Genomic DNA, 18,253 nt, shown 5'->3' with positions numbered 1-18,253 from the left:
AGGTACCGTACATGTGTGATGGCGAAGGGGAAGAAACTATTTCTGCACTGTTGAGAGTGTGTCTTCAGATTCCTGTACCTCCTCCTTCCTGATGGTCGTAATGAGAAGGGGGAATTGCCTGGGATGGTAATTATGAATACTGGCTTCTTGAAGCATTGCCTCTTAAAGACGGCCTTGATGTCGGGAGGAGTGTTCCCACGATGGATCTGGCAGAGCCTACAACCCTCTACAGCCTCTTGTGATCCTGTGCATTGAGATCTCCATATCAGGCTCTGATGCAACCATTCGGAATGTTCCCTACTATACAGTTGTCGAAGTTTGCAACAGTCTTTGGCAATATCCCAAGTCTTTTCAAATTCATAATGAAGTGGAGTCAGTGGTATGCCTTCTACGCGACTGCATCAATGTGTTGGCCCCAGGATAGACCCTCCGAGATGTTGACATCCAGAATTTAAAGCTGCTCACAAATAAGAGAGAATCTGCAGATGCTGGAAATCCAAGCAACACATACACAATGCTGGAGGAACTCAGCAGGCCAGGCAGCATCTATGGAAAAGAGTAAACAGTCGACATTTCAGACCGAGACCCTTTATCAGCACTTAAAGCTACTCACCCTTTTCACCATTGACCACTCATGAGGACTGGTATATGTTCTCCCAACTTCCTCTTCCTGTAGTCCACAATCAATTCCTTGGCCTTGCTGATACTGGTGTGAGCTTATTGTCACACCACTCAACCACTCCTGAGCACCACCTCGTCACTATCTGAGATTTTTCCAGCAATAGTTGTTGTTTGAGCTTAGCTACACAATCATGAGTGTCAGGGCTGTAGAGCAGTGGACTAAGCACGTATCCTTGACATGTGCTTGTATTGATTGTCAGCGAGATGTTATCACCAATTGGTACTGACAATAGACTCCCAATGAGGAAATGATGGATCCAGCAGAGACCCAGATTTAGAAGCTCGGTGATAAATATTGAGGGGATGATCACATTGAGCGCCGAACTGTAATTGCCAATTGCAGATAGCTTTGCAACAGTAATCATGTTCAATCAGATACTGGAAATTCTGTGATGACCTGTTGGGCAAACAAAATTGCTTTTTAATCAAGAAATTGAAGGATATTTATCAGATCAATGTTAAATGCATTGATCCTTTTTCCTGGTGTGATTTTCGCAATTGTTTTAGTTTGAAATCTAAAGCAGAATCAGAATCTGAATCAATATCACTGGCTTATGTTGTGAAATTTGTTTCATATGTGAGATTAGTTTGTAACTAAGGGAAATGAAAGAACAACAAGCAATTTGAAATATTTGCATCATGACTGAGAGAAAAATAAAATCACCTCATTTCTGCCCGGTATGGCCAATCAATCATTTTTAAATAGTTCTATATTCTTCCACATAATAGGACAACCTCTCCACACCCAAAAGCCATCCATTTATGGTAAGTGGGATCACGTTCAGAGATGTCAGCGGAAGGATTTTTACACAGAGAGTGGTGGGTTCCTGCAATGCACTGCAGTTGATGGTGGGATGACGTTCTCCTAAAGGATAGTCTGCTGATGAGTTCTCCAGTGGCTGAGCCAAGCTCCCCATGTTCTGGCACAGTGCGAGCAATAGTGAATGGCGGCTGTGGTTAGTGGTTGGGTTCAGTCTCACTTCACAGCTGCCGCTTGTTCTCTGTGGCACAGCGGAGGCTGTACTCATGCAGCGTAGCTCCATCTTGAACAAATTTCCTCCAGGTACAACTTTTGAGTGCAATGTCTTCCTAGATTTTAGATGTAATGTTAAATTCCTTCAGGCTGATAGTATCTTTGAAGACTTTCCTTTGCCTCCCAGGGCTCACTGACCTTTATTCACTTGGGAATGTAAGGATCTGTTTAGAGAGACATATGTTAGCTATCTGGGTGACATAACCTATCCATCGGAATTGTTGTTACTTTATTGTGATGGAGATGCTGTTCATGGTGGCCTCCTCCATTAAGCAGGTGCTAACACATCTGACCTTCCAGGTGATCCTCAAAATCCTTCATAAGGGTCTTTGATGGTGTTGTTCCAGGACTTTCAGGTGCCAACAGTAGGTGGTCCATGATTCAACTCAGTACAGTCATGTAGGGAGGACAACTGCTCTGTAAACCAAAAGTTTTGTTTATTAGGTCTGTGGTAGTCTGATGTAATAGGGGCATTTAAAAGACTCTTAGATAGGCATGTGGATGTAAGAAAAAAGTAGAGTTATAGTGTGTAGGAAGGAAGGGTTAGATTGATCACGGATTAGTAATTTAATGACCGTTTTATATAAAAATAAAAGGAAGAACTTAGGCCCACGTGTGAGGAACTTTTAACCTCAGGTCCCAACTCAGATTCAGATTCATTTATTTATCACATGTATATCAAAACATACTGTGAGGATCACTGGCAAACTCAAGTGCAGGAATCACAGAGTCTTCGGCAATTCAAACAAAACTAAAGATTTTTACATAAATTAACTTGAAAAACTAACAAGAGCTCTGGCAAACTAAACAGAATCTTGATGAACAGAAATCACCGATAATGCACAGAAGAACTCGGTCAGAGTTGCACCCGACAAGGAACCACAATGACCCAACAGAATGTTGGTATGCCCCCCAGAAATACACCCTGGAGCATGTAGGAATTCCGGACATTGAAAACAACGTGCTAATTAAATTATCCCAAATGAAATAAAAGTGATAAGTACACGGAGAGTTTAACAATCCCCATGATCCCAAATGAGACACCTGCAAAACAAAGTGAAAACCCAGAGCTGGTGCAAAGACAAACAATTAAACGCAACAGGTAAACAATCCAAGGACAAAGTATACGCATGAGGTGACACTGAGAAAAAACGGTCCACCTACTAACTGACAAAAAAATGCCCCTTTTTAAAAGCGTTGTGACACATTCAGTGAAATGCATCATTTGCATTTATAACCAACACAACCTAAGCATGTGCTGAGGGGGGGGAGCCCACAAGTGTCGCCACACATTACGCACCAACATAGCATGCCTGCAATCCTCAGCAGAACAACACAGCAAACAGCAAAGAAACCACAGTGAAACAAGCCCACTCACAGACCAAAGAGACAGACCTCCAGCAGGCTCATGGACAACAGGCCCCTGCTGACATTCCCAGCGGACTCGCAGACTTCCAGACCCAGAGCTTTTGTCATTGGGCTTCGATTTACGGACTTCCGATCAACCTTTAGGTTTCGATCTCCCAAATGCCTTCAGCAGACCATGAAAGGCTTACCTCCAGCAGCATCACTGGTACATAACATTGTATGAGTCGCTTTCACAAGAAAAACGTGCAGTGGACATAAATTATACACAGTTCTTACAAGAAGAAACACAATTAGAAACAGACATGCAAGCATTTCTTAACAATTTCTCAATTTGCGTTTGGTTTCCTGAAATGATCTTCACTGTATTCATGAATGCTGCATGGTACTCAGCTTCAGATATTTAAAGCAACTAAAACACAGATGGCGTTCCCAGTTCTTAGACCGCTCTGCTTCAGTCTAGTCACATTAATTAAAGTGCTTAAGAAAGTCATCTACTTTTGGTGTATTCAGGTTAGGCCAAGGTGAAAAACACCATACGAACACTCATACACAGCACAAGGCACATGTAGCACACATACAGTAAGATAGCAAGCACATTTAAGATATCAACAAAGTGCAGTCACACAAAAAAATACAGTCTAAGATCCTGAGATAATGAATGTGGCTGCAGTTTGCAGTCAAGCACAATATGGCTTGTCTTCTGCTGAGTGAAGACAGCAGGGTAGCTTGACTCCAACTTGGATGCTGCACCACATCGTCCCCATAAGGGCCAGCTCCTCTGCTGTTTCCGGTTGTTTGATGTCCTCTCATTTCCTCCTCTGTTCATGCTCTCCTCAACTTTTCCCTCTTCTTTCCTCTTGACTCCCTCTCACTTCCTTTCCCATTTATTCTCTCTCTTCCTTTTATCTATCCCTCCATCCAACCACCATGATCTTAACTAAAACCTCCTCACCCCATTTTCCCTCAGTTCCTCTTTCCTGCTCTATGTACCACTGTCCCTGCTCTGTCCTGGAGCGCACTGAGGCATCTTCACATTTCTTCAAGTGTCTCGTGAGGATGAGTTCAGTGAGCTGGGACGTTTCTCATTGGAACAAAAGAGAATGAAAGTGACGTCATGCAGGTGTTCAAGATAAGAGGTATAGACTGAGTGCATAGCCGTAGACTTTTTCCCAGGGCGGAAATGGCTAATGCAGACAAGCATAACTTTAAGGTGGTTGGGGGAAAAGATGGGGGAGAATATCAAAGGCATGTTTTTGACACAGAGTGTGATGGGTATATGGAAAACACTACTGAAATCGGAGGTAGAGGCAGATACATTAGGGATATTTAAGAAACGTTTAAATAAGCGGATGGATGACAGGAAATAGAGGGGTATGGAGGAGGGTTAGATTGATCTTAGAGTAAGTTAAAAGGTTGGCATGGGCCGAAAGGCCTGTGCTCTGCTGTAGAGTTCCATGTTCTATGTTTTATTGAGCAGTGTCTTTCCTTCTAGTTGAGATCATCTTCCTCCTGTTGTAGACAGACATTCAAAGCCAGGTTCTTCCCTCTTGACTCCCAAGCCAAGCTGTGTTTAAAATCAGAGTGTCAGAAGGGTAAAGAAGGTCACAAGAAAATGAGAAGCAGGGAGTATAGGTAGGGCAGATGGACAGAGGGAGTCATCATCATCATCAGTATAGGTAGGGGAGATGGACAGAGGGAGTCACCATCTTCATCTTCAGTATAGGTAGGGGAGATGGACCGAGGGAGTCATCATCATCATCAGTATAGGTAGGGGAGATGGACAGAGGGAGTCATCATCTTCATCATCAGTATAAGTAGGGGAGATGGACCAAGGGAGTCATCATCATCATCAGTATGTGCTGTGCCGTAACACGTGTGCGATCATTGGCCTTGATTGTTCTTAACAAATTTTTCTACAGAAGTGTAGAAATGTTGCCTACTTCTGGGCCGTGTCTTTACAAAACGGGTGACCCCAGCCATTATCAATACTCTTCAGAGACTGTCTGCCTGGCATCAGTGGTCGCATAACCATGACTTGTGATAGGCACCAGCTGCTCACACAACCATCCACCACCTGCTCCCGTGGCGTCACATGACCCTGATCGAGTGGTGGGGGGAACAAAGCAGGTGCTACACTTTGCCCAAGGGTGACTTGCAAGCTAGCAGGGGTAAGGAGAGCCTCACACCTCCTTTGGTAGAAACATATCCCCACCCTGGGGATGGAGCTGGAGATGGGAAAGAACACAGCGAAGTAGGAAACAAGGTGGACGTCAATAGTGAAAATGAGATCCCATTCATGTAATTTTGGGTGGATGTTCTAGGCCTTTTGTGTTGTGTTGAATATCTTCATTTCATTAGCATTATTTATTTCCCTCAGCACTTTAAACATTTGGATCATGTCTGCTGTACTTTATCCCCTGCGAGCCTTTGACAGTGTAAGCCCTCAGGCCTCAATATAGTTAAATGTAATTTTATTTCTGCTTCACCTATCATGTTGAATGCCAATGCTAGTGGCCACATTGCTGAGCCTTTGCCATTTATCAGGTAGCGATTGATCGTGCATTATATAAACACAACTACTTTTGTCGTTTGGACAGAGTTTAATGTTGCAGAGCACTCCACTGGAGTGCGATCACAGTGCCAATTCATGTACAGGCACTTCAAGAGCAGATCTCCATGTATCACACTAAAAAAAACATCCCATGCAATTGATGCCTACAAGAGAGACATAAAAAGTCCTTTTCTGGAAATAATCAAACCCGACTTTGATGTCCAAAGCTCTGCGAGTTTATACTCCTACCCATTGTGTGATGTTGGCAGTTGCGATCGTGGTGACAATTATAGTGCACTTATGAGAGGCGTATTGTGAAAAATTATTATGTTGCGTGTTTAAATGACCTTATACAAAATGAGGATATTACCGTTCAGTGTACTGCTATCTTTGTAGTGTTACAAATAGATGACTCATTTTGTTATGGAATGCAAAGGCTTTTCAGTGATGTTGCTAGTTAGTTTCAATGGACTACTCGGCCTAGAAGCTCAGTTGAATAACACCACATTTATTTTTTTTAATTAAAATACAGTACAGAGTAGGACCTTCTGGCCCTTCAAGCTACACTGCCCACCAACCCTGATTTAATCCTAGCATAATCGTGGGACAATTTACAATGACCAACTAACCTACATGTCTTTGGACTGTGGGAGGAAGCTGGAGCACCCAGAGGAAAACATGCAGTCATGGGTAGAACGTACAAGCTTCTTACAGTAGGGTGGCAGGAATTGAACACGGGACACCTGTACTGTAAAGCATTGTGCTAACCACCAAGCTACCATCCCACCTTATACTATATAGGACAAATTTATTGAATTTTTTGAGGAAGTGTCAATCAGAATAGAATAGTCATTCTATTTGCCATTCCAGTAGTATTGATAGGATGGAATCAGAATTGGTTTATCATTGTTACGAACCAAAATCCAGTGAAAAGATTGTCTCACTTATTGTTCATTGAGATCAAATCATTACACAGTGCAGTGAGGAAGAGCAAGGTAAAACAATAACAATGCAGACTAATGTGTAACAGCCACAGGCAGAGTGCAATGCAGGTGAACAATAAAGTGCAAGATCGTAAGTTGGTAAGTTGGTTATTTGATGGAGAAGATCCTGAGAGGCAGGATTTATGAACATTCGAAGAGGCATAATGTGATTAGGAATAGTCAGCATGGCTTTGTTAAAGGCAGGTTGTGCCTTACAAGCCTGATTGAATTTTCTGAGGATGTGACTAAACACATTGATGAAGGTAGAGTAGTAGATGTAGTGTATATGGATTTCAGCAAGGCATTTGACAAGGTACCTCAGGCATGGCTTATTGAGAAAGTAAGGAGGCATGGGATCCAAGGGGACATTGCTTTGTGGATCCAGAACTGGCTTGCCCACAGAAGGCAAAGAGTGGTTGTAGATGGGTCATATTCTGCATGGAGGTCAGTCACCAGTGGAGTGCCTCAGTGATCTGTTCTGAGAACCCTACACTTCATGATTTGTATAAATGACCCGGATGAGGAAGTGGAGGGATGGGTTAGTAAATTTGCTGATGACACAAAGGTTGGAGGTGTTGTGGATGGTGTGGAGGGCTATCAGAGGTTACAGTGGGACATTGATAGGATGCAAAACTGGGCTGAGAAGTGGCAGATGGAGTTCAGCCCAGATAAGTGTGAGGTGGTTCATTTTGGTTGGTCAAATATGATGACAGAATATAGTATTAATGGTAAGACTCTTGGCAATGTGGAGGATCAGAGGGATCTTGGGGTCCGAGTCTATAGGACACTCAAAGCTGCTGCGCGGATTGACTGTGGTTAAGAAAGCATACAGTGCATTGGCCTTCATCAAACGTGGGATTGAGTTTAGGATCCAAGAGGTAATGTTGCAGCAATATAGGACCCTGGTCAGACCCCACTTGGAGTACTGTGCTCAGTTGTGGTCGCCTCGCTTTAGGAAGGATGTGGAAACCATAGAAAGTGTGCAGAGGAGATTTACAAGGATGTTGCCTGGATTGAGGAGCATGCCTTATGAGAATAGATTGAGTGAACTCAGCCTTTTTTCCTTGAAGCGGCAGAGGATGAGAGGTGACCTGATAGAGGTGCATAAGATGATGAGAGGCACTGATCATGTGAATTGTCAGAGGCTTTTTTCCCAGGGCTGAAATGGCTAGCATGAGAGGGCATAATGCTTGGAAGAAGGCTCAGAGAAGATGTCAGGGGTAAGTTTTTTTACACAGAGAGTGGTGAATACGTGGAATGGGCTGCCGGCGACAGTGATAGAGGCAAATACGATAGGGTCTTTTAAGAGACTCCTGGATAGGTACATGGAGCTCAGAAAAATAGAGGGCTATGGGTAACCCTAGGTAATTTCTAAGTTAAGGACAAGTTCGGCACAGGTTTGTGGGTCGAAGAGCCTGTATTGTAGGTTTTCGATGTTTCTATCATAATGAGGTAGGTTGAGAACTCAAGAATAAATCTTTTTGTACTAGGAACAATTTAATAGTCCTATAACAGTGGGGTTGAAGCTGTTCTTGAGCCTAGTGGCATGTGCATTTAAGCCTTTGGATCTGCTGCCTAACGGGAGAAGGAAGAGAAGGGAGGAGAATGTCTGAGGCAGGTGGAGTCCTTGATGATGCTGGCTGCTCTACTGAGGCAGCAAGAAGTATAAACAGAGTCAACAGAGGGGAGGCTTGTTCCCCTGATGTGCTGGCCTATGTCCACAATTCTTCTGTTTCTTGCTGTCGTGTATAGTGCAGTTGCCAAACAAAGCCATTATGCATCTAGATAGGATGGTGTCTTTGGTGCATCACTAAAATTTGGTAAGGGTCGATAAGGCATGAGAAATTCCTGAAGGCTCCTGGGACAGTAGAGCCCTCGGTCCAATTTCTTGGCTGTGGAATCTGCGTGGCTCAGAAATGGCTCAAAATAAGGGCTCATGGTGTTTAGATAATGTACTGGCATGGATTAGCTCAGAAAGATTAGCTAACAGTTAGCAAGCACTGAGTAGATAAAATGTTCACATTCTTTGACCATTGAGATACCACCAAGTTGAATTGGGATTACATTGCTCACAGTTGGAGGAAGTAAATGATTGCACAGGAACAAAACTTGCAGATGACACTAAAATAGGTGAGAAGGAAAGTTGAGCGGAAGATAAAGTTTATGGACACTTCGTGGTGTGTTTGAGCAGAGAGTTGGCAAATCAAGTATATGGGGAAAATGTGATATTTTTCATTTTTGGAAGTAAAAATAAAAGATCAGAGTATAAATTAAAATAGAGGAAATCCTCAGAAAGCCACAGTACAAAGTGACTTAAAGGCCCTTATATATGTAACTGGGTGGCGGGGTGGAGATACATCTCTATCAAGGGAGGTACAAGGCCCTCCTTCTCTCTGCTCACCCTTGGGCAAGGTGTAGCAGTTGCTTAGCCTCCTGATCAGGGTCATGTGAAGCCATGAGAGTGGGTGGTGAATGGTTGTATGAGCAGCTGGTACATTTCACAAGTCCTTGGTATGCGACCAGGCAGACAAACTCTGAAGAGTATTGATGATGGCTGAGGTCACCCATCTTGTAAAGACGCTGCCCGGAAGAAGGCAATGGCAAACCACTTCTGTAGAAAAATTTGCCAAGAACAACCACGGCACAGAATGAGGAAGATGTATGCAATGCAGGAAAATAGCACACAATTGCAGAAGATAATAGGGAAGAATAATGGAATGCTGGCCCTTATTTTAAATATAAAAGTACTTGGTAAAAATGCTTTTATAAAAGTATAAAAGCACTACAGCAGTGATAGATACAATGAAAGGAAGAGTTTGGAGGACTGAATGGGGGCAACTAGGACTAGCAGGTGGTCAGTAGTTGGACTGAAGTGCCTCTTGCTGTGCTATATTATTCTATGACTCTATGACCAAAGGTGAAATTCTATTCTTTATTGCCACCTTCTACACGAAGAGCTGCCAGAAGAAAGCAACATCCATCATTAAGGATTCCCACCATCTAGTCCATGCTCTCTTCTTGCTGTTGCCATCTTGAAGAAGGTACAGGAGCCTCTAGCCCTACACCATCAGGTTCAGGATCATTTATTACCCCTCAACTATCAGGCTTCTAAACCAGCATGGATAACCTCACTCATCTCAACAATGAACTGATTCCACAACCTATAGACACACTTTCAAGGACTCTACAACTCGTTCTCAGTATTATTTATATTTTTATTATTAGTTTATTTTGTATTTGTGCAGTTTGTTTTCCTTTGCATATTGGTTGTCGGTCTTTGTGTGTAATTTTTGTCTGTTCTACTGTGAATGCCTGAAAGAAAATGGATCTCAGAGTAGAGTATGATGTCATGTACCTACTTTGATCATGAATTGACTCTGAACTATGAACCTTCATCCAATCCATTGAAAACTTAATTGTGAGTTGTTTACCTGACACTTCTGCTGAGATGCTACTGAAAGAATAGAGTCTGCTTTCATGTGACAGTGGTTTCATTGTCTTTACTTCAGCATTTCACAGCAAAATCAAACTGACAGGCAAAAATAAGAATTATCATGTTTCCTATTCTGAACAAATGGAAATAACATCTGAATGTCACTACTAACTTTTAAATACATATATTTCCTTTGAAGCTACAAGAGTACGACATTTTTCAAGGAGATAACGGCTTAATGCTTCAGGTTCAGATTCCTGGAGACAGTTTGACTTGCTTTGTTTGCACAAGCATCCTGAAAGGAAGCAGTGATTTTGGCAGCCTCCTTTGTGAGTTTATTTACAGGCATTAACTTACTTTATGTGAGACTTACTCCACGAGAGAATGTTCGACTCCAGCAAACAATTGTAATGAAAAAAACATGGCATACATATAGTTCCATTAAATTTGTAATTTACATATTAAGAAAGATGCAAAGGAAGTCATTTAACTGAAGGGAAATTGTTAATGCAAACGGATTTCTGATTAATGTGGCCTGAATATTTAAAAACGTTACGGACATTTTAGATCATATTATCAATATATCATATAATCATAATCAATGCATGTAAGTCGTGAATTTATATAGTATATTAATAGTAGTACTAGTTGTAGTAGTAGGAGTAGTCGTCGTAGTGGTAGTAGAGCGATCACTCGAGTCGGGGGTGATGTTCTCCTCAGGGGTTGTCTATTCGTGGGACCTCGGGTGACTATAGAGACCATATTCTGACGCAGTGTGGACAAGACAAATAGGTGGCTGTGGTTCGTGGTTGGGTCTTCTGGTTGCTCAGTTTCACCTTTCTCAACTGCCACTTTTTCTCTGTGGAAGTTGTTTTCGTGCGGCGTATCTTCCTCTTGAACAGATTTCCTCAAACTACATCTATATTACGTTAGCACACTTCGCTGAAATATTACAAAAGTGGTTTTGAATTAGAGTGGTAGCAGTTGTGCTATCAGCAATGTGCATAAGTGAGATTGATAAATATACTCAGTATCCTTGCCTTGACTGAGGAACGTCTCAAACAAAGTTCTGTTCTTCCAAGTAAATTTTACAGTACTGTGCAAAAGTCTTAGGCACAATATATAGCTCTGGTGCAAAAGACTTTTGCACAGTACTGTAGAATTTTAAAACTAATTTCATGACATTTGTGAGTGATGATAAACTTGATTCTGATATGGGTCTCCATTGTGGACTGAGAGTGGGAAGAGGGCAGAGTGGAGAATGATGGTTAGGAAGGGAGAGGAGAGGGAACAGAAAGAGACCATAAGACATAGGAGCAGAAGTTGGCCATTCAGTTCATCGAGTCTGCTCTGTCATTCCATCACGGCTGATCCCAGATTCCACCCAACCCCAAACACCTGACTTCTCACCATATCCTTTGATGCCCTGACCAATTAGAAAACTACCAACTTTTGCCTTAAATATACCCATAAACTTGGCCTCCACCGTAGTCTATGGCAGAGCATTCCACAGATTTACTACTCTCTGGCTAAAAAACTTCCTCCTTACCTCTGTTCTAAAGGGTTGCCCCTCAATTTTGAGGCTGTGCCCTCTAGTTCTGGATACCCCCACCATAGGAAACATCCTCTCCACATCCACCCTATCTAGTCCTTTCAGCATTCGGTAATCCAGTGAGACGTTCTGTAATAATCAATAAACCAATTGTTTGAAATCGAATGACCTTGCCTGGTGCCTCAGGGCTGTGTATATCTGCATTCATGCTATCTCCGCCCCTGGCACTCCTCCTCTGCCACCTGTCTCACATCCCTCCCATATTACTCCACCCTGACCGGTCCCAACATCCTTTGTTCCCGCCTGATTTGCCAACTAGTTCTCTGCTCCACATTGATAAATACAGTACTGTACAAAAGTCTTAGACACCCTAGTGCCTAAAATTTTTGCACAGTACTACATTTATTGATTTATTGCATCCAGTGCTCTCAGTTTAGCCTCCTCTACATCAGTGAGACCCAACGCAGGTTAGGGGATCACAATGCCAAGCACCTTCATCCCATACCAGCCAGGATCTTCTGAAGACCAGCCATTTTAATTCCATTTCCCATTTTCATATTGATACGTCTGTCCAAGGCTTCCGCTTCTACCAAGCTGAGGCTAGACACAAATTCAAGTCAAAGCTGAATTTATTGTCAGTTGAACTTGCATACACAGGTGAAATGAAAAATTTATTTGCAGCAGTATCATGGGGACATTACATCATATTAGCAGTATTCACAAGAAAAAACATAAGTTAATCAAAATATTTACATTGAAATTAATCAAACACAAATATTTACAAGAAAAACACAACTAGAACAAAAAAAATATGATTTTAGAATCAGGTGGTCAAAATGGTCGCAGTGTTACTAAACTGTAGTGATTAGGTTTTTGTTGGTTGCATCAGGAGCAGTCTGTTTGAAAGGAAGTAGCCGTTCTTGAACCCGATGGTGTGGGACTTCAAGCTCATGTATGTGCTACCTGATGGTAGTTGTGAGATGTCATGGCTTAGATGGTGGGTTTCTTTGATGATAGATGTTGCCCTTTTGAGGCATTCTGCCTGAATAGTCTTAAACCAGATGGCATGAACATTGACTTCTTTAACTTCCTACTGGAGGTACCACTCCCATCTGCCCCTTTATTTTCCTTATCCCATCGAGCCCATCATCCCATCTCTTTTCCTCTGTGCCCTCTAAATCTGCCCATTAGCCATTTATTCCTCATTCTGGTTCTCCTCATCACCTCCTCCACTTTATTCCATGGTGTACTGTTCTCTCCTATCATCTCCTAGTTTCTCCAGCCCTTTGTCACTTCCACCTATCTCCTCCTAGCTTCTTACATCATTCCCACTCTCCCTTTCACTCTATTGCCTCTTACCCTCACCCCTCTCTCTGGATCCACGTATTGCCTGCCAGTTTTTGCTTCACCTCTTCATCCACCTGTTTAAATAGACTATCTCCCCACTTTCTTTCCAGTCCTGATGAAGAGCCTTTTCCCAAGATGCTGACCGTTCGTTTCCCTCCATAGATACTGCCTGACCTGCTGAGTTCCTCCAGTATTCGATTAGATTACATTAGATTATGAGGCCACTCAGTCCTTGTTTATTGTCATTTAGAAATGCATGCATTAAAAAATGATACAACGTTCCTCCGGAATGATAACACAAGAAAACACAGGACAATCTTAGAAAACCACATAATTATAACATGTCGTTACAACAGTGCAAAGCAATATCATAATTTGATAAAGAGCAGACCATGGACATGGTAAAAAAAAGACTCAAAGTCCCGATAGCCTCATCATCTCACGCAGGCGGCAGAAGGGAGGAACTCTCCCTGCCATGAACCTCCAAGCGCCGCAAACTCGCCGATGCAGCACCATTGGAAGCACCCGACCGCAGCGGACTCTTGAGTCTGTCTGAAAACTTCAAGCCTCCGACCAGCCCCTCCGACACAGCCTCTCGGAGCGCCATCCTCTGCCGAGCACTTCGACCCCGCCCCAGCCACCAAGCAATAAGCAAAGCCGAGGACGCGGGGCCTTCCCCTCTGGAGATTCTGGACCACACAGTAGCAGCAGCAGCGAAGCAGGCATTTCAGAAGTTTCACCAGATGTTCCTCCATACTCTCACGTCCGTCTCCATCAAATCAGGATTGTGCACGGCACCCTACTTGACAAATAACAGACATCACCAAGGGAGTTGCTGCTGCGAGCTGCGTAGTGCCGCCATCTTCTCCTCCCTCAATGAAACTTTGGCCCACAGTATTTTCAAAGATCAAAGTAAATTTTATTATCAAGGTACATATATGTCACCATATACAACCCTGAGATTCATTTTCTTGTGAGCATGCTCAATAAATCTATGGAATAATAATAATATAACAGAATAATATAGATAGTTTTCTATAATAACTATAATGAAGGACCGCCCAACCAGGGCATTCAACCAAAGGGCAGAAGGTTAGAAACTGTGCAAGTAGAAAAGTAAGAAACAATAATAATAAGTAACTAAGCATTAAATATCGAGAACGGATGATGAAGCGTCTTTGAAAGTGTGTCCATAGTTATGGGAACATTTTAATGATGAGACAAGTGTATGTTTTTTGTGTATTGCTATGGATTTTCAGTATCTACAGAATCCCTCATGTCTTTCAAATAATGTCACCCTCTGAAAGTTCAAAATGAGAATGGAAATAATTAACTATATCATGTATGCAATCAGTGTTTAATTCATTCTCATTCTTTATTTTCAACGGAAATAATTGTTAACTTTCAATAAGTTGCTTTTCTTTTTGCATGATATTATAAGGCCTCTATTTCTTTAATTCTTAAAGAAGATAAAGATCCTACTGATATTTTAGATCTTAATGACTCACTTTCGAGGACTCTACAAGTCATGTTCCCAGTATTAATTTTACTTATTAGGTTATTGTTATTATTAGCTTTTTTGTATTTGCACAAGTTGGCTTCTTTGCACATTTGGATGTTTGTAAGTCTTCATAGTTTCTCGCAACACACACAAAATGCTGGAAGAACTCAGCATATCAGGTAGCATCTATGAAAATGAATAAACAATCAAGGCTTTGAGCCAAGAAAGACCCTTCATCAGGACTGGAAAGGAATGGGCAAGATGCCAGAATAAGAAGATGGGGGATGGTAGGGGAAGGTGATAGGTAAAGCCAGGTGGGTGGGAAAGGTAAAGGGCTGGAGAAGAAGGAATCTGATAGAAGAGGAGAGTGGACCATAGGAGAAATAGAAATAGAAGGAGGAACAGGAATAGAGGGAAAATTTATTTTTTTACCTGAGGAGAAATTGATATTCATGCCATCAGTTGGAGGCTACGCAGACAGAATATAAAGCATTGCTCCTCCACCCTCAGTGCGCAATTTTTCATTGATTCTAATGTATTTCTTTGTTCTACTGTGAATGCCTACAAGAAAATAAATTGCAGTGCTGTGTATGGTGACACATACTGTATGTACTTTGATAATAAATTTACTTTAAACTTTGGGAATTTCCTTTGAACTTTAATGGGCCATTTACCCTGCAATGCTTTGATATGAAATTCTTTGCAGATTTTACACCAAGCACCCTAACGTGACCTTTCAGATAAGACTTTACAAACTCACAAATGAAATAATTGCGGCCATCATTTTATATCTAATCCCCAAACTGAGCAATCTACTCGATCTTTCCGAGGATCATAGTATCATGAAATTATTCTACAACCCCGATACAAGTCTATTGAATGGTGTCAGGTTTCTCTCACAGAACATAACAACAACATACAGGCCCTTTGGCCCACAATATTGTGCCCAACCTTTAACGTACTCTAAGATCAACCCATCCCTCCTGCATAGTTTCTTAATGACCCTAATACATCTACCTCTATTACCACCCTGGCAGGGAGTTCTATACACTCCCCATGACTTTTTTTATAATTTGCATATTTTGAAGAGATTGCTTTTAAACAAGATATATTTATGCAGCGTGAAAAAAGATGCATAATTGAAAGGGAGTTAAAATCCATTTGAGGAAGATGTAATGTCAGAATTGACATAACCATGAGACTCTAGCTACGGAGGATAAATTTTAGGCAATAATTGCTATGTGTTTTCAACCAATTCCAGAATGGAGATACACTGTTGTGTTACTGGATGTTAGCAGTATATGCAAAGGTAATTAATGAAAAAGAATGTTGATTCCTTGCCCTGATGCTAAATTTATAACCATGTTAGTTTCCTTTATTGAATATTTTAATTTTTTTATAAAAATTTCTTAATCTTGATTTTATGTTATTTTGCAGGGGATACAGTGGGAAAATGTGGTGACCCTGGCATTCCAGCACACGGTTCAAGAGAGAAGAGTGAATTCCGGGTTAAGGGTGTTGTGCGCGTTTCTTGTCTCACGGGATATGTTCTGCATGGCTCTGCTGAACGAGCTTGTCTTTCCAATAGCACCTGGTCAGGGAAACAGCCAGAGTGCAAAGGTAAGGCAGATCCCTTTAATAAAGTCTTCCAAGTAATTGTAGTCCTTCCCACATTCTGAAAAGAGAAATATAAAACCAGTTATAAAGTAAGAAAGGGCATTAGATTCCCAAATAATCTACTCATTGAGATAGGTTGGGCTTTTCTCTTTGGAGCGAAGAAAAATGAGAGGCAACTTGATAAAGGTATTCAAGATGATAAGAGGCATAGATCGAGTAGATAGTCAGAGAGCTTTTTCTCCGAGCAGGAACGGCTAATACAAGAGGTGCAAGCTAATTGCCAAGCTCGGCTAACATCACAACATCAAACAAGAAGGAATAATTTCAAGATGATTGGAGGAAAGTTTGGGGTGTTTGTCATTCTCTGATGAACTTTCAGACAATATTGCAATAATCATTAATATGTTTTGATCATAAGAAGGCAGGTTCAACGTGGGTATCGAAATAATATTAAGAAGGAGACAGGCCTTGTCAACAATTCTTGCTTCCCTTGTCTATCCAGCACTTCCGCTTCAGGATAATTTGCAACTGGCCAGCTTTTGTTTGAGTCACAGTCAGCATTGCATCCTGGAGATCAACAGTCAAAAATATCCCAGTCTTGTGACTTAATGTAAGATCTGTTCCATAGCAAAGACCAAATAAGTAAGCAGAGCCACAAAGGGTAGAGAACAACTGGAACATGCCTGAAACACAGAGGCTGATTGAACTGAAAAGGCTCACTCATAGGTTTTTGTTAACTCAGGTTATTAATGATTATGTTAACAGCGTGAATACATGGAATTAAATTACAAAGTCAAAGTCACAGTTGGTGTGGTCATTCATTGATTCTGTTGTGTTTTGTGTGCTATGGAATTACTGTGATTGCCCGCAAGACAATGAATGTCAGGGGTCTAAATGGTGACAGTTCAGTACTTTAATAATAAATTTACTTTGAACTTTGAACTTCTGAAGTGTGTATATGACACCAATGACTACCTTGAGATTTGCTTTTTTATAGGCCTTTACAGGCATTAGATATGTGGGTTATGATTGAAAGAAAAATGACTGCAGTTGCTTAGCACTTTAGTGCAAGGGTGTTTATTAGTTGCATCGAAAATCAAACTTAAAAAAATTAGCAAAAATAGTGAAAAGAAAATTTCCAGTATTTTCAAAAAGATATAGACCATAAGACCATAAGACAAAGGAGCAGAAGTCGGCCATTCGGCCCATCGAGTCTGCTCCGCTATTTTATCATGAGCTGATCCATTTTCTCCTATTTAGTCCCACTCCCCTGCCTTCTCACCATAACCTTTGATGCCCTGGCTACTCAGATACCTAACAATCTCTGCCTTAAATACACCCAATGACTTGACCTCCACTGCTGCCCATGGCAACAAATTCCATAGATTCACCACCCTCTGACTAAAAAAATTTCTTCGCATTTCTGTTCTGAATGGGCGCCCTTCAATCCTTAAGTCATGCCCTCTCATACTAGACTCCCCCATCATGGGAAACAACTTTGCCACATCCACTCTGTCCATGCCTTTTAACATTCGAAATGTTTCTATGAGGTCTCTCCTCATTCTTCTAAACTCCAAGGAATACAGTCCAAGAGCGGACAAACGTTCCTCATATGTTAACCCTCTCATTCCCAGAGTCATTCTAGTGAATCTTCTCTGTACCCTCTCCAACATCAGCACATCCTTTCTTAAATAAGGAGACTAAAACTACCCACAGTACTCCAAGTAACATACATCAAAGTTGCTGGTGAACGCAGCAGGCCAAGCAGCATCTATAGGAAGAGGCACAGTCGACGTTTCAGGCCGAGACCCTTCGTCAGGACTAACTGAAGGAAGAGTGAGTAAGGGATTTGAAAGCTGGAGGGGGAGGGGGAGATGCAAAATGATAGGAGAAGACAGGAGGGGGAGGGATAGAGCCGAGAGCTGGACAGGTGATAGGCAAAAGGGGATACGAGAGGATCATGGGACAGGAGGTCCGGGAAGAAAGATGGGGGGGGGGGTGACCCAGAGGATGGGCAAGAGGTATATTCAGAGGGACAGAGGGAGAAAAAGGAGAGTGAGAGAAAGAATGTGTGCATAAAAATGAGTAACAGCTGGGGTACGAGGGGGAGGTGGGGCCTAGCGGAAGTTAGAGAAGTCAATGTTCATGCCATCAGGTTGGAGGCTACCCAGACGGAATATAAGGTGT

At 41.9% G+C, this 18,253-nt stretch overlaps 1 protein-coding gene across 1 annotated transcript in view; it reads left to right on the top strand.

The window, feature by feature from the left end:
* csmd3b (CUB and Sushi multiple domains 3b) overlaps positions 1-18,253 on the top strand; it is a 2,345,756-nt gene that overhangs the window by 2,231,657 nt on the left and 95,846 nt on the right. The window contains exon 56 of the mRNA XM_063066157.1: positions 15,887-16,069. Coding sequence (XP_062922227.1) covers positions 15,887-16,069 — 183 coding nt within the window. The remainder of the gene's footprint in view (positions 1-15,886; positions 16,070-18,253) is intronic.

The sequence above is a fragment of the Mobula hypostoma genome, chromosome 1 (assembly GCF_963921235.1).
Source record: "Mobula hypostoma chromosome 1, sMobHyp1.1, whole genome shotgun sequence".
Lineage (NCBI taxonomy): Eukaryota > Metazoa > Chordata > Chondrichthyes > Myliobatiformes > Myliobatidae > Mobula > Mobula hypostoma.
Note: the sequence above shows the minus strand (reverse complement) of the source record. Positions and strands in the feature narration are given on the sequence as shown.